Raw genomic sequence first — 27463 nt, forward strand, 5'->3', positions numbered from 1 at the left:
CATAAAATATATATAAATTTTCAGATCTACCAAATAATTTTTTTAGAAAAACTTTCTCAATATTCAAAGATCCAAGGAATTATCTAAGAAAAATTTTAAGTTACATAGTTATTACTGGCTGTAAAATTTCAGTGATATGCACTACAATCATAAAAACTGAAGTTATGTGAGTGAAAGGCATTAATGTTTTTGTTCTTATATGCATTCAGAGATTTAAATTGAAATGAAGAGAGCTTCATTTGAGATTTTCATTATTTTTAATATGCACCTGATCAATGAACTGTTTATCCTCAGAGAACTGAAATATTCTGCCTTCTTCAAAACTAATCTGTTTTCCTTTAAAAACAGAGATCCATTGTGCAAAATTTGGATAAATCTGAAAAATTAGTGAGGTAATATCTGTAAAAGTTTAACTAGTATCTTATGTAGAAGAAATAATGTTTTAACAAAAAATACTTGAATCTTTAGGAAGTTACTGAGAGACACAAAACATAATTTCAAGTAATTTATTTATTGTAAATGTTATATTTGCATATGTATATATACACAAACCAATTTTTTTGAAAAACTAATGAAATTCAGTTAATAAACTTTACTATGAAAGGTTATGAAAAATTTTACAGTTTAAAATTGTATTGTCCATATCATTTCTTCCATAGGAACAATTCCTTTTTTAACACAGATACCACACTAACTTTTTTTGTACTTATCTAACAAGGAAAATCTTTTCTTCCATCCTTCCTCCAGCCTAGTTCCTTTGAAAATATTAGTGACAACAAATACATAACCCAACACACTTAGTAAATGTAAACATTCTAAATGATATTAATTGCAAACTTTGAAAATTCAGATTTTAGGCTTAATTTTAAAGTGCTCATGAAATTCTTAAGTGGTTTTATAACAGCTCAACTGATTAAAGTAGTATAATTTTTCCTGCTTTATTATAGCCATGAATCAACAGAATATCAGATTAGCTCTATTAAATACTTCGTACCTTAAATCTTATAATTTACTTAAAATAATTATGCTATTGTAAAAGGATCCCATGCTTTAACGTGATTCATAATAGAAATTCTAATATTAAATTAACTTCCCTAATATTCATTGTCTATAGCTGAAGACCATAAAAATGGTGCTAAGAACTGCGTGTGTGAATACACACACACATGCTTTTAGAGTCTTTTATTCTTTTAAAAAAATATTATGACATCAGAGTTGTGGCTCTTGTGCAATCTTCTGAAGATAACAATGATGATTGTTACTCCATGCAAGATGGAAAATATTAATTATTGGCAGCTAATTAGTGTGTTTTCACAGGTATTAGATTATCACCTGTTCAACCAGAATCTACATTAATAATAACTAAAGTCAAAAACTCAGAATAACATTTAAGCACATAATGACAAAACTTAATCTAATACAGTTAATTTGAGAATCATTACAATCACATATTCAAAATAACAGAATCCATGTACTAACGATCATCTACTAATGATTATTCAGTGATGAAATGGAAACATTTTCCAAATTCCCTGGCTTTAATGCATTTCCTTATATTTCTCAATTCCCACTACTTAGTTCCTGTTTTTCTGTGTTAGTAAACACTTTTTTTGTGGTATTTTGTTTTCATTCATAGTTGCAGCAGGAAGAAAGGCTTATGAAGAAAACATCAGGAAAATAAAAATAGTATTAGCTCAGTTCCCTGAAGACATCAGCAAAAGGAAAGGGAAAAAATCAAGTAAGAGAACTATACAAAGGAGGTGCAGGAGCAGGACGAGCAGGAATTAAATTTCCCTGAGGTGACACTTTCGGTTGTGGTGGAGGTGGCCTGTGAAGGGGGAAAAAAGACAGTTAATAGCTTGTTAATACTGAATGCAATAATGCCATATTTAATATAGAACACCATCCATAGCATCCTTGACAATAGTTGAGGCTACTTGATACTCTGAGATTACTATTAATACGTTATTCATATTAAACCCAAAAAACCAAAGCCTTTGCCGTGGACTCAATTCCAACTCATAGTGACCCTACAGAAGTAGAACTGCCCCACAGTGCTTCCAAGGAGTCACTGGTGGATTCAAACTGCCGACTTTTTGGTTGGCAGCTGAGCTCTTAACCACAGTACCACCAGGGCTCCCTATTCCTATTAATATTCATTAATTTATAATTTGTTACCAGACCTGTATAGCTCCTATTTTGTTTCTAACTGGTACTGTAAATACCAGTAATCTACAATCCTTGATTTTAGAATTCATGATATTCTTCCCTGACAAGGCATTTGAAATAGTTTTACAACAATAAGGGCTCCAATGGGAGTCTTAAAATGGAATAACTACCTCCCACTTTAAATAAATGTTACTCTGTATCAACGATGCTGTTGCCTATACTTTTAAAAAGAATAGCACATGATACTATAAAGCTGAAATATAACAGAAAAATGCAGGACACTAAGTGGATTAAGTACTTCTTGTGCTGTTAGAATTTAAGGGCAGTAAATTATTGCTAATTATAAACCCACCTCTATGCTTACAGATATAGAGCTAAACTTCCATCTAACCTCAATCATAATATCCAGTCTGAAAATCAAATTTGCTATTACTTCTACACCTGTCCATCTTAATCCTCATACTTTAACTATGGACACCTTCATAAACCTTTTCATCCAATTTGAGTATATCGCTACTCAAGAGGTGTAACTAAGGTATGGCAGGCTGGGCACGCATCTTTAGTGCCACTTGAGGAGGGCACTAATGAGGAGCTTCAGGTGGCCATCACAGTTTCCACTACCAGCTGTGAGAGATCATTCAGCAATTTAAAACTTATTGCCATAGGCACTATTTTCCATAGATAGACCCCTCCTCTACTCCAATAATACACTAGTACACTACTTGGTGAATATTTGTCTCACAATTTATGTATTCTTCTCTTGACCCTCAGTTGGATTTCAAGGTACTGTTACTGCATAATAAAGATTATATATGAGAATATTTCTCAGTGTTGCAATCCAGTTGTAATTTGAAGGGCTCGTTTTGTTTTGTTTTGGGGGGTACATTTTACGTGATGCAACATGTAGTGTAATAAATTTTCTTTCCTGCTGATTTTAAACCCATTCATTGAGTCATTAATTTCACCTCTTATATTTTTCAGTTTTGGAATTTCCATGTAATTTTTTTATAGTTTCTAGTCCTCTGCAAGATGGACTGACACAGTGGCTACAACAATGGGCTCAAGCACAACAACGATTGTGAGGACAGCACAAGACAGGGCAGTGTTTCATTTTGTTGTACACAGGGTCGCTATGAGTCAAAACTAACTTGACAGTACCTAACAACAACAAAAATGGTCCTTTGCTAAAATTCCCAATCTCAACTTTTAATTCCCTAGATATATTTATCATAGTTACTTTAAGTCCATGTCTGATAACTCTAGTAACTAGATGCCCTCCGAGTCTATTTCTATGATCTGTTGTTTTTCTTGGTTTTAGTTCCATTTTCTTTTCTTACATGCCTGGCTTTTTTGATTGAGAGTCAATGAAAAATTGTAGAAATAAGTTAAGGCTCTAGTTTATCTTTATCCCTGGGTCCCAACACAAAGTCTGAGATGTCTGTCAAGGTACCTTCTCTTTTGTAAGATTCCAATTTTTGCCTCCTCTGCTCTGTGTGCTTGTTGAAGGCTCTCCTTAGCTTCCTACCCACTCAGTTGTCACTTTCAGAACAGGGAGATGCATTGAGGACAGAAAAATGGCCCCAAAAGGTGGGCTTACCTTTGGGTTTCCTTCCTGTTCTGGACCTTAGCCCCATAATTCTTCCCTTTCTTGGTAGCTCTCCATTGCCTTCAAACACACATTTTCTTATATTGTCTAGATTTTCTAGCTGTTCTCAATGGGAAGTCTGGTTCAAACCACCTGATTTCCCATTCTGGTTATTTTAAAGACTCTTGCTTCGGAAATTTACGCACACCAAAGGCTGCAGCAGCAGTTAAATGTATGTCTCACTCAAGCTTCCTTAAGTTTCATTTTCACATTGTACTAATATGACTAACTTATATGAGAGGTCCTCAAAATCCTTTGTTCAGATAGCGATCTCTAAACTGTTGGCAATAAATACCTTGCCTAAAATTAAATTGAAATACTAAGGAAATTATTAGATATTGACTGTTATTTTTTATTTAGATCAAGTAATCGAAATAAATTCACTTCAGACCTTGATGGGAATGGCTGAGGTTGCTTGGTTGCATAGGTTGATACTGGAAATCTGTTTCCATATACAGGCTAAAAAGGAAAAAACAAAAAAGGTTATTATCATATATTTTCCATATTATGTGTTATTTTCCAATAAAAGTATTCAATATACTTAAAAATCAATGAATGTCTTCCTTACTTATAACACTGACATTTCAAAATATTTTATTTATGGAAATAGAGCAAGACAGTGAAGTAAGTAGACGCTCCCATTTACTCCCTCAGGAACTAACCCTTGAACAATGAATAAAAACAAGCACAGACTAAGATCTCAGAACTCTGGATGGCAACTGAGGCACTGGAGAGTCAGGGGAGTCCAGGAGTGGGAGAAAGAAGGAGTGGGGATGGCACAGAAACTGGCTGAACCTACACACTAACATCACAAGCACTCACTTATCAGAGCCATTTTGGGACAGGGATGGGCAATGCCCCAAACAAGAAACACAGAAAGGGAGCTAATCTAAGGAAGCTATAGACCAGTTTTTAAGGCAGTGCAAATTGGCCATGGAAACTCACAGGGCAAGCAATTGGGAGGGGGTGAAGGGAGGCCATAACGCTACAGGAGACTGCTGTTAAATCTTGCTGAGGCCCGAGATGGACAGGCCCTAGGACTGGGGGGAAGTGTAATGGCAGCAGGGCAAGGGGAATACTTTGGACAGATAGTTACGCAGAAGGAAATGGCTAGCTTTCTGCTTACAGCATGACACAAGGGAAAGCCTGTGAAGGCGCACCCATGATGGAAAGACAAAAAGAGCCCTTCACCTTTGCGTCAATAAAGTCAAGCCCCATCGCTTACATCAGAGTCTGCAACAAGCTAAAATCCCCCAGCCTGAGAATGCATATTGAATTCTAGAGATCAAGCATCCAGAACTCAATCAGCATTGAAAAAAACCTAAGGATAAGAGTAGCCTCTAGAGGTTCTCAGGAGAATATACCAAGCCCACTGCTGCTAGATCAATTCAGATTCCTGGCAGCCCTGGGGAGTGGAGTGGAGGTGCCCCATGGGGTTCCCAGGGCTGTGAGTCTTTGGGGAGGTGGGTTGTCACATCTTACTCCTGAGGAGCAGAAAGTGGGTGTAGGCCTCAGCATTTCAGTTTGCAGCTGGGCCTTGTTCGCTGTGCCACGAGGGTGCCCAATCAGAAAATTTTCAGAAAAAAAAACCAGAACATAAAGTTATAACACACGCACACACACAAAAGGCCAAAGTCCAACAAATAATGGTAAAACACACCAAATCACAAGAAGGACCAATCAAAAGCAAAACATGAAGACTAGGAAATTTCTCCTATGGAGGCCAGACTAATGTAAAGAATTGATAATTTTCAGACTATGGTGCTACAAAAATGTTTAAAGAAAGCAAAAAGCACACAGAAAACAAACTAGTGGAGATCAGGAAACAAATGGAGGAACAAAATGAGAGACTCAACGAGGAAATTGAAAACATCAACAACAAAACTAAAAACTATAGGAGTTGAAGAATAAAACAACTTAAGGAATCGACTCGACGGCAGTGGTTTTAGTGGAATTAGAAAAAGCAAGAGAAACATTCAACAATAGAGTCAAACAGACATAAGACAGAATAAATGGCCTAGAAGACAAAACAACTGAATTTATCAAGTCTCAAGACAAAAGAAAAAGTGAACAAACCCAGAAGGAAATGTGAGGTTCAACTAAGAAATTTAATACTAGAATTATTGGAACCCCAGAGGACCGTGACAACAATAAAGGCATGAAAACCATTTTACAAGAGACAATCACAGAGAATTTCCCAGACCTATGCAGAGAAGCAAGCTTGTAAATACAGGAACCTACACCAACCCCAATCAGAAGAGATAAGGAAAGCTTAACTCCACGCCGTTGCTTAATAAAATTCTTGAAAACCAAAGACAAGGAAAGAATTCTGAAAGCAGCAAGAGAAAAATGCAATACAACATAACAAGGGTCTCTCATAAGAATCAGTGTGGATTTCTCCTCAGGAAGTCTAGAGGCCAGAAGACAATGGAGCAACATATATAAAATACTGAATGAAAACAATTGCCAACCAAGAATTCTTTACCCAGCAAAGTTGTCATTCAAACATGACGGTGAAATTAAGACATTCCCAAACCAACAGAGGATCTGGGAATTTGCCACTACCAGACCTGCTTTGCAAGTATTCCTCAAGGGAGTACTCCATATGAAAAGTCAAGAAAATTACATAAATACTCGTATCTATATACAGAAAAATAAATAAAAAATAAAAGAGAGAGATCTCAAAAATAAGCAACAACATAGAAAATCATAAGGACCAAGTATATGATATTTTCAGGAAATAAACTCAGTAATTATATACCACAAACAATACCATATTAAGTTTGTAAGAAATAAGCACAAAATAAACTTATTGAACATAGGTTGTATACTGATGTTAATGGAGACATACCAACAGAAACAGGGGAGGGAGGAGCATATCAGGACTAGACTTATGTTTAGATTGTATGTTAACTGTTGTTCATGTGTTAAGCATTGCTGCATTTGCCCTGTGAACATCTTCCCAACCTTGGTGGGCTGAAATATGCATTTTCAGGTACCACCCAGATATAGGAGACAAAACCTGTGGTCTGAGTTAGATAACCCAGTGCTCAATATAAGACCCAGTATAAAGCCTAGACCCCTGAAGGATGATATCTTCACTGGGATATCTAGAAAATGAAACACCTGTCCCAAGTAAGGACTCTGTGCAATAGCTGCCTATATAGGCCTTGGTACTGGTAAAAGGGGAATTAAAAAAAAAGTCTCCATGGAGAATTTCTATTACATGCCCATCCTCAAGAAGGGCTTAGGGGCTAGAGTTTATAACGCTTGTGTGGCCCAAAAAAAAACACCAACAAGAGCTTTAGCTTAAAGACATCAAAGACTGCCTATGCCCCCAAGTATCAGGCCAAGAAAAATAAACACTCTCTGATTTATAGGAATCTGCTACAATTCAAATAATTCCTTCATATTAAATTCTAAGGAATATGAATTCACAATCAATATCACAAAGTACAGGAAGAAACAAGCCACCATGAAAGAGTCAACAGAAACAACAAACCACAGAATCCACCAAGACTGTAGACGTTAGAATCAACAAATAAAGCACATGAAGTAGATGTGTTTTATATGTTTAAAAAATAAAAGTTTTAAAAATATAAGGAAGCTACAAAATACTATCAAAAATAACCAGGCAAGTCTGAAATAAAACCAAGTAGGACTACAGAAATTAAAAATATTCTGAAATTAGAAAATCAATAAATGGGTTAAATAGCAGATTGTATACAGCTTAGGAGGGACTTAGTGAATGAAAAGTAGATCCAATATTATTACTCAAAATAGAACACACAGACAAAAAGATGGGAAATATCAAAGAGTAGTTAAAAGACATGGAGAATAGCAAAAGGTCTAACACGCATCTAATAGAGGCTGTAGAAGGAGTTAATAAGAGATCAGGAGTCAAAACTTTAAATAAACAATTGCTAAGAATTTGCCAGAATTATTGCAAATTCAACAAATGGACTTGAGATAAGAGACTGTCATTGCCAATCTCATGCATAAGAACTCCAACTGCCCACAGCAGAAAACCTAAGAACAGCTATCAGGGATTACTTTAATGACTTCTCGCTGTCATCCAGGAAAAAAGTAAAATTTTAAATATGCCAAGGATGAAAAACAGCATATAGATAACTTCTAAATAGCATGCACCGGGACTGTGTGGTCATCCTATAAATGTGGAGAGGCTAGAAACTCTCCAAGATATATGATTAAGGGGCAAAAGGGGACAACAATTTTTTTGTATCCTTTTTACAAAGGAAATGTGAATAGAACGGGGGACATTGCAAATATGTACGTACTTTTATACACTGGAGACTTGGTGATACAGTGATTAAGTGCTACTGCTGCTAACCAAAAGGTCAGAAGTTCAAATCCACCAGTCACTCCTTGGAAACTCGATAGGGCATTTCTACGCTGTCCTATACAGTTGTAATGGGTCGGAATCGACTCGATAGCAATGTTTTTTTATATACATTAGAATGTGAAGTTCTTATTGTTGTTTGGGCCACTGAGTCGATTCTGACTCATAGCAACCCTATGGGACAGAGTAGAACTGCCCCATAGGGTCTCCTAGGCCATTATCTTTGCAGGAGCAGACTGCCAGGACTTTTCTCCTGCAGAGTCACTGGGGATTTAGAACCGCTGACCATCCAGTTAGCAGCTGAGCACTTAATCATTGTGCCACCGAGGTTCCTTTTAGAACATGATGAGAGATAGTTAATCATTGCACTGCCACGTAATTGGATAGAATTAAAAAGTCTGACAATAGTAAGTGTTGGCAAAGATGTAGATCAACAGGAATGCTCCTGTACCACTGATGGTACACAATCACCCGATGGTATAAACCACTCTGAAAAACAATTCACCACATATTGTAAAGATGTACATATTTTTCAATCCAGCAATTTAATTCTTACATACCCTAGATCAGTGTTTTCCAGAAGAATTTTCTGCAATGATGGAAATGTTCTATATCTGTTTCTACCAATGCAGTCGCCACTAGCCTTATGTGGTCAACTGGGCATTTGAAATGCAGTCCGTGAAAATGAGGAACTGAATTATTAGTTTTATTTAATTTAATGTTAAATTTAAATAGCAACATGTGGGTAGTACTACAGTATTAGTGCAGTAAAAAGAAACTTTCACGCACATGTGGACAAGAAGACATAAATAGAAGGTTCATCTCAGCCTCACCAATGAAAAATTAGAGTCTGGTAATAGGAAAATGGATTTAAAAAATTATATTGCCTTTATATAACATAATAATATCAGTAGTGAAAAATGGATGCATCAGAGCTATGTGTGGCAACAGCGGGACGATGCTAAAGAAAAAAGCAGATTGCAAGTATACGTAAAATAAACAAAACATCATAAAAAGTTTTAAAACAGGTAAAATAATACTATATATTGCTTAGGAATATACGTATATTCTGATATGCAGGAAAAGTACATAATTATCCCAATACTCTAACATTTCCATAAAACAGTCTAAACTCAGGGATTATCAGATCCTACTGCTGAAACCCACCACTCGTCTGTCAGTTTGTCATACTGTGGTGGGTTATGTGTTGCTGTGATGCTGGACAGCATAGTGCAAATACCAGAAGGGTCACCCGTGGTAGACACGTTTCAGCAGAGCTTGCAGAATAAGACAGACTAGGAAGAAGGGCCTGGTGATCTACTTCTTAAAAAACTGGCCAGCGAAAACCTTATGAATAGCAGAAGAACACTGTCTGATACAGTGCCAGAAGACAAGCCCCTCAGGTTGGAAGGCATTTAAAATACAACTGGGTAAGAGCTGCCTCCTCAAAGCAGAGTTGACCTTAATGATAAGGATGGTATAAAGGTTTCCGGACCTTCATTTGCTGACATGGCACAACTCAAAATTAGAAGAAACAACTGCAAACAGCCATTAATAATCGGAATGTCAAATGAATCTAGGAAAACTAGAAGTTGTCAAAAATGAAATGGAATGCATAAAGAGTGATATCGTAAGTATTAATAAGCTGAAATAGACTGATGTTGGCCATGTCGAATCATTGGAAATACCTTTTTCAACAACATAAAAGGCAACTATAAATGTGGACCTTGCCAGATAGAATATACAAGAATCAAATCAATTACATCTGTGGAAAGACACAACGGAGAAGCTCGATATTAGTCAGAACAGGGCCAGGGGTCGACAAGGGAACAAACCATCAATCACTCATATACAAATTCAATTTGAGGCTAATGAAAATTAAAACAACTCCATGAGAGCCAGAGTATGACCTTGAGTATATCTCACCTGAATTGAGGGACCATTTTAAGAACAGATTTGACACACTGAACACTAATCGCTGGAGACAAGTTGTGGGATGAAATACAGGACATGATACATGAAAAAAGTAAAAGGTCATTAAAAAGACAGGAAAGAAAGAAAAGACCAGAATGAATGTCAGAAGTGACTCTGAAACTTGCTTTTGAATGTAGAATAGCTAAAGCAAATGGAAGAAATGATAAAGTAAAATAGCTGAACACAGTATTTCAAAGGGCAGCTTGAGAAGAAAAAGTATTATAATAAAATCTGCAAAGATCCAGAGTTAGAAAAGCAAAAGGGAAGAACACACTCAGCCTTTCTCAAGCTGAAAGATACGAAGGAAAAATTCAAGCCTCGACATGCAATTCTGAAGGATTCTATAGGCAAAATATTGAATAACACAGGAAGCATCAAAAAAAAGAAGGTGAAAGGAATACACAGAGTCACTGTACCAAAAAGAATTAGTCGATGTCCAACCATTTCAGGGGGTAGCATGTGATCAAGAACTGATGGTACTGAGGAAGAAGTCCAAGCTGCACTGAAGGCATTGGTGAAAAACAAGGCTCCAGGGGCCGACAGAATACAAATTGAGATGTTTCCAAAAACAAATACAATGCTGGAAGCACTCACTTGTCTATGCCAAGAAATTTGGAAGACAGGTACCTGGTCAACCAACTGGAAGAGATTCACATTTGTGTCCATTCCAAAGAAAGGCGATCCTACAGAATGCGGCAATTATCAAACAATATCATTAATACCACCAAGCCAAACCAAACCCACTGCCGTGAGTTGATTCCAACTCATAGCGACCCTACAGGACAGAGTAGAACTTTCCCACAGAGTTTCCAAGGAGCGCCTGGTGGATTCGAACTGCTGACCTTTTGGTTAGCAGCTGTAGCACTTAACCACTACGCCACCAGGGTTTCCATTAATATCACACACAAGTAAAATTTTTCTGAAGATCATTAAAGAGCAGTTGTAGCTGTACATCGACAGGGAACTACCAGAAATTTAAGCCAGATTCCGAAGAGGGCGTGGAACAAGGGATATCGTTGCTGATGGCAGATGGATCTTTGCTGAAAGCAGGGAATACCAGAAAGATGTTTACCTGTACTGCACTGACCTGTGCTGCAAAGGCATTTGACTGTGTGAATCATAACGAATTATGGATAACATTGCAAAGAATGGAAATTCCAGAACACGTAATTGTACTCACGAGGAACTTGTACATAGACCAAGAGGCAGTCGTTTGAACAGAAAAAGGGGACGTTGCATGGCTTAAAATCAGAAAACGTGAGTGTCAAGGCTGCATCCTTTCACCGTACTTATTCAATCTATATACTGAGCAAATAATTCCAGAAACTGGACAATATGAAGAAGAACATGGCATCAGGATAGGAGGAAGACTCATTAACAACCTGCGATATGCAGATGACACAACCTTGATTGCTGTAAGCAAAGAGGGCTTTAAGCACTTACTGATGAAGATCTGAGACTGTAGCCTTCAGTATAGATTATACCTTACCATTAAAAAAAAAAAAAAAAAAAAAAAAAAAAAAACCTCACAATTGGGCCAATAAGCAATATCATGATAAACGGAGAAAATACTGAAGTTTTTAAAGAGTTTAATTTTACTTGAATCCATAATCAACATGTATACCAGCAGCAGTCAAGAAATCAAATGGCTTATTGCATTGGGCAAATTTGCTGCAAAAGACCTTTTTTTAAAGTGTTAAAAAGCAAAGAAGTCACCTTGAGGACTAAGGTGCACCTGACCCAACCCATGGTATTTCAATCATCTCGTACGCATGCAAAAGCTGCACAATGAATAAGGAAGACCAAAGAAGAACTGACACCTTTGAATTATGATGCTGGTGAAGAACACAGAATATACCATGGGCTCCCAGAAGACCAACCAAATCTGTCTTGAAAGAAATACAACCAGGTTGCTCCTTAGAAGTGAGGATGGAGAGACTTTGTCTCATGTACTTTGGATATGTCAGGAGAGACCAGTCCCTGGAGAAGGACATTATGCTTGGTAAAGTGGGCAGTCAGTGAAAAAGAGGAAAAGCCTCAACGAGATGGAGTGACATAGTGGCTGTAACCATGGGTTCAAACATAGCAAACGATTGTGAGGATGGCACAGGATCGGGCAGTGTTTTGCTCTGTTGTGCACAGGGTCTCTATGAGTTGGAACCAACTTGACAGCACCTAATAAAAACAACTGCTGAAACAATGAGGCCTATCCAGGAGCTCAGCTCCAATTCTTTGGTAATACGCCCTATGGAAGTTAGGCATTAAAAACAGAAATGTATCAGACCAAAAAAAAAAAAATAGCGGTAGCCCAGGTTTCACGTCATTTCCCACTCTTGGTTTCAAGCAAGGCATTTTTGAAGTCTGAACATCTTCTCCTCTATCCTCTGAGCCAGGGACCCAGCTGGTATTCCTTTAACTAACTCAGGAACACCAAAAATACTCCTTAATTCTTAAGAAGTATCTGTATTTATATCTACACCTATGTAATATTTGCCATTTTATTTAAAAAATTGTCAAATACATAACAGCTTAATGTGGTAAAGAAAAGGAATTTTCCATTTTAAACTTACAACTTCTCTGGGCGGAGTCACTGGAGAAACGAAGCGAGGGGTAGGGGTACTCACTGGTTGTCTAGAAACATTTGCTTGATTTTTGTCCTCTGATCTAAAAGACAAAATTATTTTTGAGCTAAATTAAGGGTTAAACAATTCTACATGACAGATTACACTTCCATACCTTGCATTTTCTGAAACACAGAAAAAAGATGTTGGTAAAGGTGGTGACAATGATCATATTGGTAACTAAAATTTGTACTACATTTTAACTAGTTTTAATCCTTACAGTATCAGAAAGTATGATGAACCCATTTTACAATTAAAGAAACTGAAATTCTAATAAATGATGAAATTTGGCCAACTAGACAATCAGTATTCCCAAACTTTTCTCCTTGAGTCTTCCTAAAACCAGAGAAGGATAAAAGCATAATCTTAGGCTGCATACACAAAATCTGAAGTCATCACTGTGAAAATCAGGAAGTCCAGGAGGAGCAAACCAGCTGGCTAGAAAGACACCAGCTGAGTTATGGACAGCAAGGTGACAGTAAGACAGCTAGGCAGGGATGTATGGTACACAGCTACAGCTGTGGAATTCACATTTAGGAGGTGCAGATTGGGGAATTATCTGCATGAATTGGTCAGCCTGAAGGGTGCTGGGAAGTGAGAGAAAGAAAGGCTAGGAAGAGAAATCTGTATTAGGGTATGTTAACAATGAAAGCTAACATCATGTCACTTTAGAAAAATATTATGTACTAAGTGAGAAATAGGGCAACAAAGCAAAGGTGAGCAATCAAGCTACACTTGGAAATCATTATTACCACAATAACAACTAGTTATTAAGTAGTTACAAGGCGTAGGCAACGTGCTAAGTTTTATATGTTAATATTTCCTCATTTAATCCTCGCATCAACCCTATAAGATAGGTACTGTTAACATGCTCATTTTAGAAACAGAAAACCCAGGTTCAAGGACTGTTAATGGTATCTACTTTTTGTGTAAGAAAGGGCTGGCAAAAAAAACGTACTTTGTTATTGCTTACATTTGCATAAAGAAATACTGCAGGGTTATACAAGATCATATGGATCATATTTCTAGCACACGACTAACCTGGAACTTGAATTCAGATCTGAATGCAAGGCCCATGCTACATTCTAATGCCAACGTATTAGAAATGGTAGTTAGATCCATGAAAATAAATGGGAGGTATGCAGGTTGAACACACATCTGCCACATATTTCTCTCGAGGAGCAGTTGGTGGTTTCAAGCTGCCAACCTTTCAGTTAGCCGAGCACTTAACCACTGTACCACCAGGGCTCCTTAATCTCTAATGCAACCTCAAAAAAAAAAAAAAAACCCCCGTTGCTGTCAGATTGATTCCAATCCATAGCAACCCTATAGGACAGAGTAGAACTGCCCCACAGGGTTTCCAAGGAGTGGCTGGTGGATTCGAACTGCCGATCTTTCGGTTAGCAGCCAAGCTCTTAACCACTGCACCACAGGAGCTCCAAATCTCTAATTAGAAAGCCCAAATCAGAAGTCATAAACCACCATTCTACTTATCCCACAATCAGAAGTTGATACCAACAAAAATGAACGCTAAGAGCCATTTTCAGTTGCATACAGGCAGGTCACCATAATCCCTTCCCCTCACCGTAAGAGGTGACTTAGTCACCGCTATAGTTTGTTGTTGTTGTTGCCTTTTGCTGTTGAGTCCTTTCTGACTCATCGGGACTGTGTGTTACAGAGTAGAACTGCTGCTTAGGGCTTTCTTGGCTATAATCTTTATAGAAGCAGATCACCAGGACTTTTCTTCCACGGTGACACTGGATGGGTTCAAACTGCCAACCTTTTGGCACCAGCCAAGCACAAACTATGTGCACCACCTAGGGACTTTCACTAAAAGCAGCCCTGGCGGTTGGTGGTGTAGTGGTTAGGCAATCAGTTACTGATTATAAGGTCAGTGGTTCAAACCAACCAGCCACTCCATTAGGGAAAGACGTGACGGTCTGCTTTTGTAAAGATTACAGCCTTGGAAACGCTATGGGACGGCTCTACTCTGTCCTATAGGGTCACTATGAGTTGGCATCAACTCCACAGCAATGGGATTTTTAGCAGGAAAAACCTTCACTACATTTTAACCCCTGCCGATCATGACAAAAGTTTAGCGAGAAAACTTATGACCTAATTTTTAAAGGATTGCCAACCTCTATGACATTACTTTATATTATTTAATATAAATTCAAAAGAAAAAAAATCTAGTACTTGTATGTTCGTGATCTTTTCTTTCTGAAGCGGCTTTTCTGTAATTGACTTCTCTTGATGAAGACAAAAGCAGCAAGTACAATAAGGGGAACAATTAGGAAGAAGAACACTAGAAGGCCATCCCTCAGTGAAGTATCCTTATCTAGAAAGAAAAAAATTATATTAAAGGTCATTAAATTTGATGTTAACTCATACCACCTAGAACATACTAGGCCATTATAAGTGTGTTTACATTAATTTTTTTAACAGGTAAAACATTCAGATGGTTCAAAATCACACTGAATACATTGCAAAGCCTCACTCACACCTTCATCCTTGTCCATTCCATTTCTGCCTATCCAACCATAATCACTTTTTCACTTTTATTAGTTTGTTGTATAATCCTGCAGTATTTCTTCATGCAAATATAAGCAAGAACAAAGTTTCTATTGTCAACTCTTTCTTACACAAAAAGTAGCATATTATAAACACTGTTCTTCACCTTACTTTTTTCACTTACCTATATATCTTTCCGGAAACCCTAGTGGCGTAGTGATTAGGAGCTACATCTGCTAACCAAAAGGTCGGCAGTTTGAATCCACCAGGCACTCCTTGGAAACTCCATGGGGCACTTTTCTACTCTGTCCTGTAGGGTCACTATAAGTCAGAATCGACTCGACGGCAATGGGTTCTGGTTTGGTTATATATCTTCCCAAACTATACATAGAGGCATCCTTATTTTCTATACATTCATACAGAATTCCATTGCAAAGATGTTCCTCAGTTTTATTTAACCAGTGACACTTTTATTTTTCCAATCTTTTGCTTTTATAAAAAAAAAATACTATCATGAATAACCAACTACATATGCCTCATCATATGATGCAGATCTAAAGAAACATTTCCCAAAAGCAGAATTGCTGGACCAAAGGGTAAATGCATTCATCAGTTTTTCTTAAAGATACTATCAAACTGTCTTCCACAGTGCAGGTTGCAATTTAGCATCCTCATCAACAACATACAAGAGTTCCCCACGGCCTTACTCACAAAGTGTGTTATCAAACTTCTGTGTTTTTGCCAATCTGGTAGTTCAAGGATTCTATCTTAGATGATGTTAATTTGCATTTCTCTTTACACTATGAGTATCTTTTCATATTTAAGAAAACTTTGTATTTCTTTTTCTGATCAGCGCTTCGACTAATTTTCTGTTGGGATATTGGTTTTTTTCTTCTTGGTTTCTAGGAGCTCTTTACGTATTAGGCAGATTAGCTTTTGTCTGTGATATGAGTTGGAAATATTTTCCCATATTTCTTTGGTCTAACAGTACAATGCTTTTCTCCATGTGAAAGTCATTTTGTTTTGTTTTTAATGTAACTGAACTCATCAATCTTGTTTTTTACGGGTTCTAAATTTTAAGACTAATTATAACTTTTCGAAATCTATTAACTAACATTAATTTTATCTGTCCTGTGTTCTTTAGAGAAAAAACATAGCAAATATAAACAGGAGTGATAATCTGTAAAACTGTCCTCACAGCTAAGTTTGTAAATGCACCAGAAAAATCTATTAAAAGTTGTATAAAACTATGTGAAACAACAATCATCCTAATTAAAAATCAAAATATAAAAAATTAATACAAGATTAATGTCATTTTATACTACCAGTAAGGAGACAAAATTCAAATTAAAGCATCCAACACTGGCAAGATTATGTTGACTTTGATACATCCACACTGTTAGTGGCATTATATAAAAGTATCATTCATTTGGGATTTTTATCAAAAACCATAAAAAGGAGTACGTTCTTCAACCTAATAATCTCATACTAGCAATTTATTCCTCAAAAGAAGTCAACGGGGAAAAAGTGCATATGCAGTAAGATGTCTGCTACAATGTTAACAGTACATATCAAAAACCTAGAAACAACCTAAACATCAAACAATTAGAAAAATCTAAGTTATGGCACATCCACTAGATGGAATTATACACAGTCATTAAAATTCATAATTCTGACTTCTACTTTTAGCCAAGATGGAGCAACAGGGATCAGATTTATTCTCCCAGTTAAAAGAACCCAATAACAAGATAAAATATTTAAAACAACAGTTTTGAAGACACTAGACATCAGGCAACAAAGAGCAATAAAGAACAATTGCCCCAGCTTGCTGCCTAGAGAAAGTTTAGAGGCCATGATGAGGGGTGGGGAAACTCAAACAGAGGCCAGCGGTATCCCTGAGTCGAAGAGACAGAGCTGGCAGTCTAGAGAGGCTAAGGCAGCTAGAGATCACCGGGTAAAGTACAGGAGTGGACAGAGCTACACAGAGACAGGACTCCAGAGATCTGCAGAGGGTTCCCCTCAAATATTCAGCTGAGCACTAATCAATGAATGCATGTGAGGAAACTACAGGAGACTAGAAGGAGGATCAAAGAGAACAATTCCTGCAGCTCACACAGGACTAAGAAGAGTGCCTGTCCCTACCATTCATGGTGGAAAACCTTAAAATTAATGCAGCATTGAGTAAAATAAATCACCTCTAGAGTAAATTACCAGGGATGCAAAGAAACAGGAAAACATGACTCGTAAGAAGGAAAAATCAATCAGTCAAAACTAACCAAGAAATGATACAGATAATAGAATTAGGACATTAAAACAGTTATTGTATTGTATTCTGTATGTTCAAGAAGCTGGAGGAAAGACTGATCACGTTAAGTAGAGACATAAAAAATATTTTAAAATGACACAAATGGAACTTCTAGAAATGAAAACTACAACGTCTGAGATGAAAAATGCACTGAACGGAATTAATGGTAGATTAGGCACTGCAGAAGAAGAGTAAACCTGAAGAATAGAAATTTTTACTCCAAATTAAATATAGAGAATAAAGCCTCAAAAAAACAGTGAGCAAATCAGTGACGTGGAAAAATTCTAAATAGCCTATAAAATTGGAGCCCCTGAAGAAGAGGAAGACATAAGAAAACATTTGAAGAAGTAACAGCTGAAAATTTTCCCAATTTGAAGAAAACTCCAAAATCACAAATCCAAAAAGCTCAAAAATTTCAAGCATGGCAAGGCAAATTATAATCAATTGCCTAAAACCAGTGATAAAGAGAAAATCTTAAAAGCAACTAGAGGGGTAAAAAGATACATTTGACAAAGAAGACCACAGAAAAACACAACAGCAGATTTCTCAGGGAAAAGAATGCAAGCCAGAAGGCAATACGGCAACATCCCTGAAAAAGTAAAAGAAAAAAAAAACCTGTCACCCTAGAATTCTTTAAACAATTAAACTATCTTTCAAAAAGGAAGCAAAATACTTTTTCAGACATAGGAAGCTGAAAAAATTTGTCATTGGCAGAGCTAGGTTAAGCCTCACAAATTAAAGGGCACAGTCTTTCAAACCGCCAAGTTGGCCAAGACTTCAGATGCCAGCTGCAAACTTGGGGTCCCCACAATACCCTCACTTCTAACCTGCTGACTACAAATTTGGGGGTTTCCCCATACTCTGTCAGGATGCCAGCCATAACCCTGGGTGGGGGTCCCCAGGTCCCCCTCACTACTGACCTGCTGGCTCCCACAACTCCCTCAGATTCAATAATTCACTAGAACTCACAGAATTCAGGAATTGCTGTACTTATGACTACAGTTTTATTATAAAGGATATAAATTTGGACTAACATAAAGAAGAGACACATAGGGTGAGGTCTGGGAGGGAAGGTCCCCAATGCAGAGCTTTTGTGTCTCAAAAAGGGCACATTGCCCTCCTGAGAACCAATATCTTTTGTGAACCAGGAAGCTCATGGAACTTCCATGGCCAGGGCCTATATTGAGGCCTCATTATATAGGCATGCTTAACTGAATCATTTTCCAGGTCCCCTCCCCTGGGGTTGGGCTGATATCATGCAGTGGGCCTTTCTGGCCTAGCCAGCCCTCACTCCAGTCATTTCATTAACACAAACCCTCAGGTGTGAGCTAAAGGCCTTATAGATAAAAGACACCTCAATTACTGAGGAAATTCTAAGATTTTAGAGGTTATCTCTCAGGAACCAAAGACATAGACCAAATTTTTTTGGGTAAACTTAATTTCTTTTTAACAACACATCAAAATTTGTGGGATGCAAAAAAAAAAAAAAAAGGCATTCCTTAAGATAAAATTCATAGGAGTAAAATGCCTATATTAAAGGTTTCAAATCAGTGACCTCATCTTCCACCTTAAGAAACTAGAAAAGGAAGAGTAAATGAAATTCAAAGTAAGCAAACTGGGAGAAAAACACACATATCTAATAAAGGACTTGTATCCAGAATATATAAAGAACTCTCAAAGCTCAATAATGAGATAAACAACTCAATTAACAATGGGTAAAAGATCTGAACAAATACATCACCAAAGAAGACACATGGATAGCAAGTAAACGCATGAAAAGATGCTCATTATCATTAGTCGTTAGGTAAATGCAAATTAAAGCCACAATGAAATACCCACTGCACACTTATTCAGAATGGCTAAAATGTAGAAGACTGGCCACATCCAGCGTTGGTGAGGATGTGAAGAAACTAGAACCCTCATACACAGCTGCTGAAAATGCAACACGGTAGAACTACTTTTGGCAATAGTTTGGCAGTTTCTGAAAAAGTTAAACATGCACTTACTACATGACCCAGCCATTCCATCTGGTATTTACCCAAGAGAAAGAAAGTGCATATCCTCACTAGGAATATACTGGTAAAAAAGAGCTCACAGCCTATCAGGGAATAAAAATAAGTAAATAGGTAATGACTATAGTATATGATTGTGCTAACAGTACTAGGAGAACAAATAGGGCATATTAATTCATACTTAGGCCATCAGAGAAAACATCCTAGAAGAAATGACATATAAACTAAAACCTAAGTAGGAACTAGCCGAGGCCAAGCCATGTGCAAATGAGATGGCCTGAAGGCTCAGAGGTGACAGAGATAGCCTGTCAGAGGGAATTAAAGTTACAACATGTCTTAAAACACAGTGAAATGAGGCTGGAAAGGTAAGAGAGGGGCAGGGCATGGAGCTCCCTACAAGCCACATTAAGGATCTCTGAATTGCATTCTGCTAGCAATGGAAGAATCACTGAATTTAAAGCAGAAGACTGCGTTATCAGAACTGAATTCTTGAAGGAAAACACTAAACTCTGCAATGTGTGTGAAATGTGGATTATAAGAAGCAAGAGGGGAAACAGGGAGCCTTATTAAGAGGCTATTCAGATAACTTCAGGCAAGAAATTGAAGGTAATAAATGGGGATGAAAAGAAATGGAAACATGGTAAGGAATTTAGGAGGCAGATTCAATGTAATTTGATGTTCCACTGATGTGGGAAGTGAGGGAGAGGCATGAGGATGGCCAGCTGCTGACTGGGGCCACGGGGAGACCACACTTATTTTCTTCTATATTACTTGCCATTGTATGTAGGTCCACTGTCCACACTTCCTCCGTATCCTTTAGTCTCACAATTTGGAGGAGCCCAGCCATTTTCACAGTGACAATTCTTATTGCTATTACATACCTTCAAAACAATCAAAATACCACTTTTGTTAATTGTGAATGTTGTTCTCTAACATCAAGAATGGATACCAAGAGAAAGGATTAAATTCATGTAAATTCATAGACACTCTTTTTAAGAATGAAAATTTTATTGGATATCTAAATCCCCCAACACTTAGAAATCTAAAAATTGTGGAAAATCTCACCTAATCCTCACTGGGAATTCTGATTATTCAGCACTACTTCCATGAACAAACCAAAGGAGACTATTACCTACCCCATGTCCATGACACTTTTTCTGAATATCACAGTCATAATTCAGAACAGAAGCATTTACACATTGGAAGTTTCTACAGATCTGGGGGAAAAAAAAAAGTGAACTAATGAGTAAGGAAAAATTGAAAACATTAGGAAAGAAGTATCCAGAAAAAAAATCTTGGCACAGATTATTTTACTGGTGAATTTTTTCTAACTTTCGAGGAATAGCTAATTCCCATACTATATTTTGAAAACATAGGAAAATAAACAAAATTAACTAATTGCCACAGAACTAATGATCAAAAAAGACAAGATGACAGAGTCCAAAAACAAAGATAAAACTACAACACATTATTTCTTACAAATATAGATGTGAAGATTCTAAGTAAAATATTCACAAATGGATATTTTTTGTAATCGAAAGTGACCAGATAGAGTTGATCCTAGGACTATAAGGAACCCACAATAACAGGAAATCTATTGCTACAATACCTCACATTAATGGGTTAAATATGAAAACCTTGTTTTTATTACAGATCAAAGGGCATTTGGTAAATTTGAAACTTATTTTAATTTTACAATTCTTTCAAAAATAACGACAAAAAAAACTTTGTTTATGAAATGAAACCTATCTTTCAGGTTCATGATTAATGATGAAATAACAGGCATTTCTATTAAAATTGCTATTAAAAGTAAATCATTATGATCTTATACGGTTCTAGAAATTTTAGTTCACGAAATGAGATACGAAACAGAAATGAGTATTAAATATTGCAAGAGAGATAAAAGGTATCATTATTGAGAATAACACTAAACTAAAAATCTACAGTAATCAATTAAAACTTGGAATTTTTTTAGTTTTCTGGAAAATTGACATCTTTGTGAAAATTGCTCTTTTGTGATAAGTTAGAAAAAAAGAACACTGGCTTTTTAAAAAAAAATAATTGAGTGCTGTTTTTACATTTTATTAGGTAATCAAACACACAAAATAAGAATATTTAAATGCTATAAAGAAATAAGGAACACTTAGAGAACAAACGTAAAATGAAATATTGATAGATCTCTTTACTATTCTAAAAGTATATATGTTTGGCCAGAATTGTACTTAGAGTCAGAGGTTCCCCAAAATCTGTTTCCTTTAATAATTTTAAATTAATTTTCAAATAAGAAATACATTCATATTATTAAAAATTCAAAAAGTACATAAGACTCTACAATAAAAAGTCATTCTTCACCTGTCCTCCGGCCACCCAGTTCTCCTGGACATAGAATCCAAAATACTTTTTTCGTATATACATGGGTTTTTAGAGGAGACTGAGAGCTTCCCTATTCAAATAAAAGGAGACTTTTCTTTAAAAAATTGATACACAATAGACACTTGAAGCATTAAATGACAGAAATAAAATGAAATGTGTTCATATCCAGCAGATTTGCCTTAGGGAGCAGAAAAATCTAAAGTGTTCGGTGGAAAAGAGTGTTCTGACTAGCAGTGTATACCCTGTGGGATGGGTAGAACCAAACCCAGTATTTAGCTTCTCTAAATAAATGTTCAACAAATATATAAAAAATGTGCGTCTGAAGTAGTACCAAATCGTTAGCCTGATCAAAGTGTCTGTAGGCCAGCCTTACATGGAGGGATTGCCAGTAAGGATAGGCCCCAACCTGGCTTATAAAAACACAGGTGTTAGGCTCCTTGACTATACCGATAGTTACAAGGTTATGGCTATACAAAATGTGTCATGTTTCATTTCATCAGTTGTCAGTTTGGTTCAAGGTGTGCCAGTATAGGAACACATACTGAGTATTTATTATCCTTCTTGTACATATATGTTGTTGGCATAGTTAAGAAACTTAATAAAATACAGAAAAACAAAAGACCTTAAAATCTATCTTTTTATCTGTCTGTCTGTCTATCTGTCTGTCTATCTAAATAATAACCTGGAGTTTAAAGCCAATATTTTTCCAACAAAAAAATGGAGCATGGGGGTTTGGGAGTAATAGTTTGCATATTAATTGGGGAAAACAGTACATAATATTTTTATTCTTGACATCAGTTAAAAAAAATTAATGTTTTTATTGCTATTAAGAAAACAAGTAGCACAACAGAAAAGAAACAAGATGTATAACAGCCAAATGTCTATCTACCTATCTCTATTTTTCTCTCTCTCTTTCATACACACACACACACACACAGTTTGTTCAATATCATTAACAGAGGTAAAGTACGAAATATCAAGGAAGCATTTACAAACAATACTAAATAAGATCATAGAAATAGGCTGAAATGTTAATAAATTAAACTGTGTAAATAAAAATCAAACCCTCCTGTGATCTTGGATTGGAAGACTTAATATTGTTAAGATGTCAACACTACTCAAAGTAATCTACAGATTCAACACAATCCCAATCAAAATTCCAACAGCCTTTTTTTCAGAAATGGAAAAGCTAATTCTCAAATTCAAATGGAAATGCAAGAGGCCAAAATAATCTTGAAAAAGAACAAAGTAGGAGCACTCACACTTCCCAATTTCAAAGTGTACTATAAAGCTACAGTAATCAAAATGGCATGGTACTGGTATAAAGATAGACATATAGACCAATGAAATAGAACTTAGAGTCCAAAATAAATCCATACATCTGTGGTCAACTGATTTTCAACAAGGGTATTAAGTCCATTCAATGGGGAAAGAATAGTCTCTTCAATAAATAGTGCTGGGACAACTGGATCTCCGCATGAAAAGAATGAAGTTAGACATATCTCTCATACCTTACATAAAAATTAACTCAAAATGCATCAATCATCTAAATATAAGAACTAAAACCATCAAACTCTTAGCAGAAAACATAGGGATAAACAGATAGCCACAGTTTTTAACAGTGAACTCTTAGATATGACACCAAAAGCACATACAATGACAGAAAGAAAAAAATAGATAACCAACAAAACGTAAAATAAATTGGACCTCATCGGAATTTAAAACTTTGGTGCATCAAAGGACTTTATGAAAAAAGAGAGAACCTACAGAATGGGAGAAAATATTTGGAAACCATATATCTGTTAATGGTTTAATACTCAGAATACATAAAGAACTCCTACAACTCAGCAACAAAAAGACCTAACAACCCAATCAAAAAATGGGCAAAGAACTTGAATAGACATTTCTACAAAGAAATATACAACGATCAATAACCACATGAAAAGATGCTCGTCATTTGTCATTGTTGCTGTTGTTGCTACTGTGTGCCGTCGAGTTGATTCTGACTCATAATAACCCTATATGACACAGTAGAACTGCCCTATACTGTTTCCTAGGCTGTAATCTTTACGGGAGCAAATCGCCAGGTCTCTCTCCCACGGAGCGGCTGGTGGGTTCAAACCACCAACTTTAGATTATCAGCCGAGCACTTTAACCACTGCACCACCAGGGTTGCTTCATTAGTCATTAGAGAGATGCAAATCAAACCCACAATGAGTACCACTTCACACCCACTAGGATAGCTAAAATTAAAAGAATGGAAAATAACAAATGTTGGTGAGGATGTGAGAAAAACAGAAAATAACAACTGTTGGTAACCATATGGAGAAATAGGAACTCTCATCCATTGCTGGTGGGAATGTAAAATGGTGCAGCCCTGTGAAAAACAGTTTAGAGGATCCTCAAAAATTTAAGCATAGAATTACCATGTTGTTGTTAGATGTTGTTGAGTAGGTTCCGACTCAGAACGGCCCTATGTACTACAGAACAAAACATCACCCAGTCCTGCACCATGCTCACAATTGTTGTTATGCTTGAGTCCATTCTTGCAGCCACTGTGTCAATCCACCTCATTGAGGGTCTTCCTCTTTTCTGCTGACCCTGTACTTTGCTAAGCACGACATCCTTCTCCAGGGGCTGATCCCTCCTAATAACATGTCCAAAGTACGTGAGACGTAGTCTTGTCACCCTTCCTTCCAAGAAGCATTCTGGTTGTACTTCTTCCAAGACAGATTTGTTCATTCTTTTGGCAGTCCATGGTATGTATATTCAATATTCTTTGCCAACACAATTCAAAGGCATCAGTTCTTCAGTCTTCCTTATTTATTGTCCAGCTTTCACATGCATATGATGCAATTGAAAATTCCATGGCTTGGGTCAGGTGCACCTTAGTCTTCAAGGTGACATCTTTGCTTTTCAACACTTTAAAGAGGTCTTTTGCAGCAGATTTGCCCAACGCAATGCATCTTTTCATTTCCTGACTGCTGCTTCCATGGGTGTTGACTGTGGCTCTAAGTAAAATGAAATCCTTGACAACTTCAATCTTTTCTCTGTTTATCATGATGCTGCTCATTGGTCCAGTTCTGAGGATTTTTGTTTTCTTTACGCTGAGGTGCAATCCATACTGAAGGCTGTGGTCTTTGATTGTCATCAGTAAGTGCCTCAAGTCCTCTTCACTTTCAGCAAGCAAGGTTGTGTCATCTGCATAAGGCAGGTTGTTAATGAGTCTTCCTCCAATCCTGATGCCCTGTTCTTCTTCTTCATACAGTTCAGCTTCTCAGATTATTTGCTCAGCATACAGACTGAATAAACCCGCTACCATCAAGTCGATGCCAACTCATAACAACCATATAGGACAAAGTAGAACTGCCTCCTAAGAGTTTCCAAGGAGCACCTGGCGGATTCCAACTGCCAACCTCTTGTTCGCAGCTGTAGCACTCAACCACTATGCCACGAGGGTTTCCACAGACTGAACAGGTATGGTGAAAGGATACAATCCTGACATACACCTTTCCTGGCTTTAAACCACGCAGTATCCCCTTGTTCTGTTCAAATGACTGCTTCTCGATCTATGTACAGGTTCCTCATGAGCACTGGTATTCAGAATTACCATATGACGCAGCAATTCCACTCCTAGGCATACAGTCTGCCCTGGTGGCACAGTGCGAAAGCATCCAGCTACTAACCAAAAAAGGTCAACAGTTTGAATCCACCAGGCACTCCTTAGAAACTCTACGGGGTAGTTCTATTCTGTCCTATAAGGTCGCTATGAGTTGGAATCCACTCGATGGCAATGGTTTTTTTTTTTTTTTTTTTTTTTGGTTTACAATGGAATGAAGTAGATTTTCATATAATGACATGAAGGATCTCTGTGCTATGCTGATGAGGAAAAACATTTCAGAACATTATATAATATTATCTCATTTTTGTTTTAAACTGCGTGTGTGTGCGTGTGCGCACCCATGTGCATGCATATGGGTGTGTGTATATACTTGTAAATGCCCAGAAAGAGGATAGGCTTAATATACATAGAGTGTTAACAGTTGTTACCCCTAGTAAATGAGTTGAGAAAGGAAGGGAAATGAGTGAGGTATCATCAGGGAGCCTTTACTTTTTGTTTTACACAATATGTTTGAATATTTTTAAAGAAAATGTGATATTCCCATAATGTTAAAAACAAAAACTTTTTTCCAAAAGGAAGAAAAACCTTAGATTGGGTCATAAAACAAAATCTAACTATATTCTAGTCATAAGACATATACTTGAAGCAAAACGACAGTGAAAAGAACCAGGCAAACAAATGTTAATATCAATTAAAGTAAAACTTAAGACAAAAACATTAAAATTGAGGAAATGGTCATCTTAAACTGATAGAAGATTATAATCCACAACTAATACAGTCAAGAAAGTCTGCTAAAAACACAGCATTCTTAACAGAAAAACTTTTATAACTGTAATAAGGGAAAAGGAATGAAGAAAGTTCCCAACCCAAACACACACTGATCAGAGACTTTAACATTGTTTTATCTAAACTTTTAACATATCAACAATAAGTTAGAATGAAAAGCTATGGATTTATAATTATCACTCTATGTTATAAATGAGAATACATTCTTTTCAAATGTTCCCAGAACATTTCTCGAAAAACAAACACATAGTGTCAACTCATTAAACAGGAGTGTTTCATTCCTAGAAATATTAAGCCAAGCACCAATCCTGAAGGGAACACATGCTCATTTTTAAAGCCATCAAAGCATGTCTGATTTCCTTTTCATAGTCAGTAAATACCTATTTAAAATTTGCCTTCTCTTATGTTACATTTTGGGGAAAGAAAAAGGCATGTTTTGTTGGTTATTATTTTCAAACAAGGCAAGCAGCATGTTTTCTATTATATCAAGTTTCAGAGAAAAATCTCACAACTTTGGTAACACACAGATTTTTCAGTACTACCGTAAACCATCACTATTGTCATGAGTTCTTCCCGCTGCAGAGTCACTCAGCCTGTGATTGTCAATCAAAGCCTCTGAATGTCAGTGCTATGCTATTCTCAATCAAGTTGACAGAACACTTCAATGATCACTTCTAAAGAATGGGTTACCAATTGCTTTTTGTTTTTTCATTTAATGTTTTAAATCCAAATAATGCATGCACATGGCTAAAAATCAAATAATGCTGAAAGGTTTATGACAAAAAGCCACTCTTCCCTAATCTGCCATTCCAGCGGTCTAGAGGCAACCACTGTTTCTTCTGACAATAACCTCCCTGTTTTAAAATAGTATATATTGCTATTTTTTTTATTTATCTATTTTAGACATCCTCTACTGAAGTCTGTATGATTGATAAGAATTGAGCTTCCCTACACAACCCTTATTGCCCCTCCTCCACTTTCTCAAAGTAAATACTACTGGATATTTACGGCATTTAATACTGGGGAATTATCGAGTCAGTACCTGACACTCCACTCACTATTCCCTGAGCAAGTTCAGAACCAGC

At 36.7% G+C, this 27463-nt stretch overlaps 1 protein-coding gene across 1 annotated transcript in view; it reads right to left on the reverse strand.

Moving 5' to 3' along the window:
- Positions 1 to 556: 556 nt before the first annotated feature.
- Positions 557 to 27463, reverse strand: part of ADAM9 (ADAM metallopeptidase domain 9) — a 126338-nt gene continuing 99431 nt past the window's right edge. The window contains exons 17-22 of the mRNA XM_049865119.1: positions 20734 to 20814; positions 20373 to 20478; positions 14966 to 15107; positions 12719 to 12812; positions 4206 to 4273; positions 557 to 1828 (exon numbers count right to left, since the gene is read on the reverse strand). Coding sequence (XP_049721076.1) covers positions 1735 to 1828; positions 4206 to 4273; positions 12719 to 12812; positions 14966 to 15107; positions 20373 to 20478; positions 20734 to 20814 — 585 coding nt within the window. The 3' untranslated portion in view covers positions 557 to 1734. The remainder of the gene's footprint in view (positions 1829 to 4205; positions 4274 to 12718; positions 12813 to 14965; positions 15108 to 20372; positions 20479 to 20733; positions 20815 to 27463) is intronic.

The sequence above is a fragment of the Elephas maximus genome, chromosome 22 (genome assembly GCF_024166365.1).
Source record: "Elephas maximus indicus isolate mEleMax1 chromosome 22, mEleMax1 primary haplotype, whole genome shotgun sequence".
NCBI lineage: Eukaryota > Metazoa > Chordata > Mammalia > Proboscidea > Elephantidae > Elephas > Elephas maximus.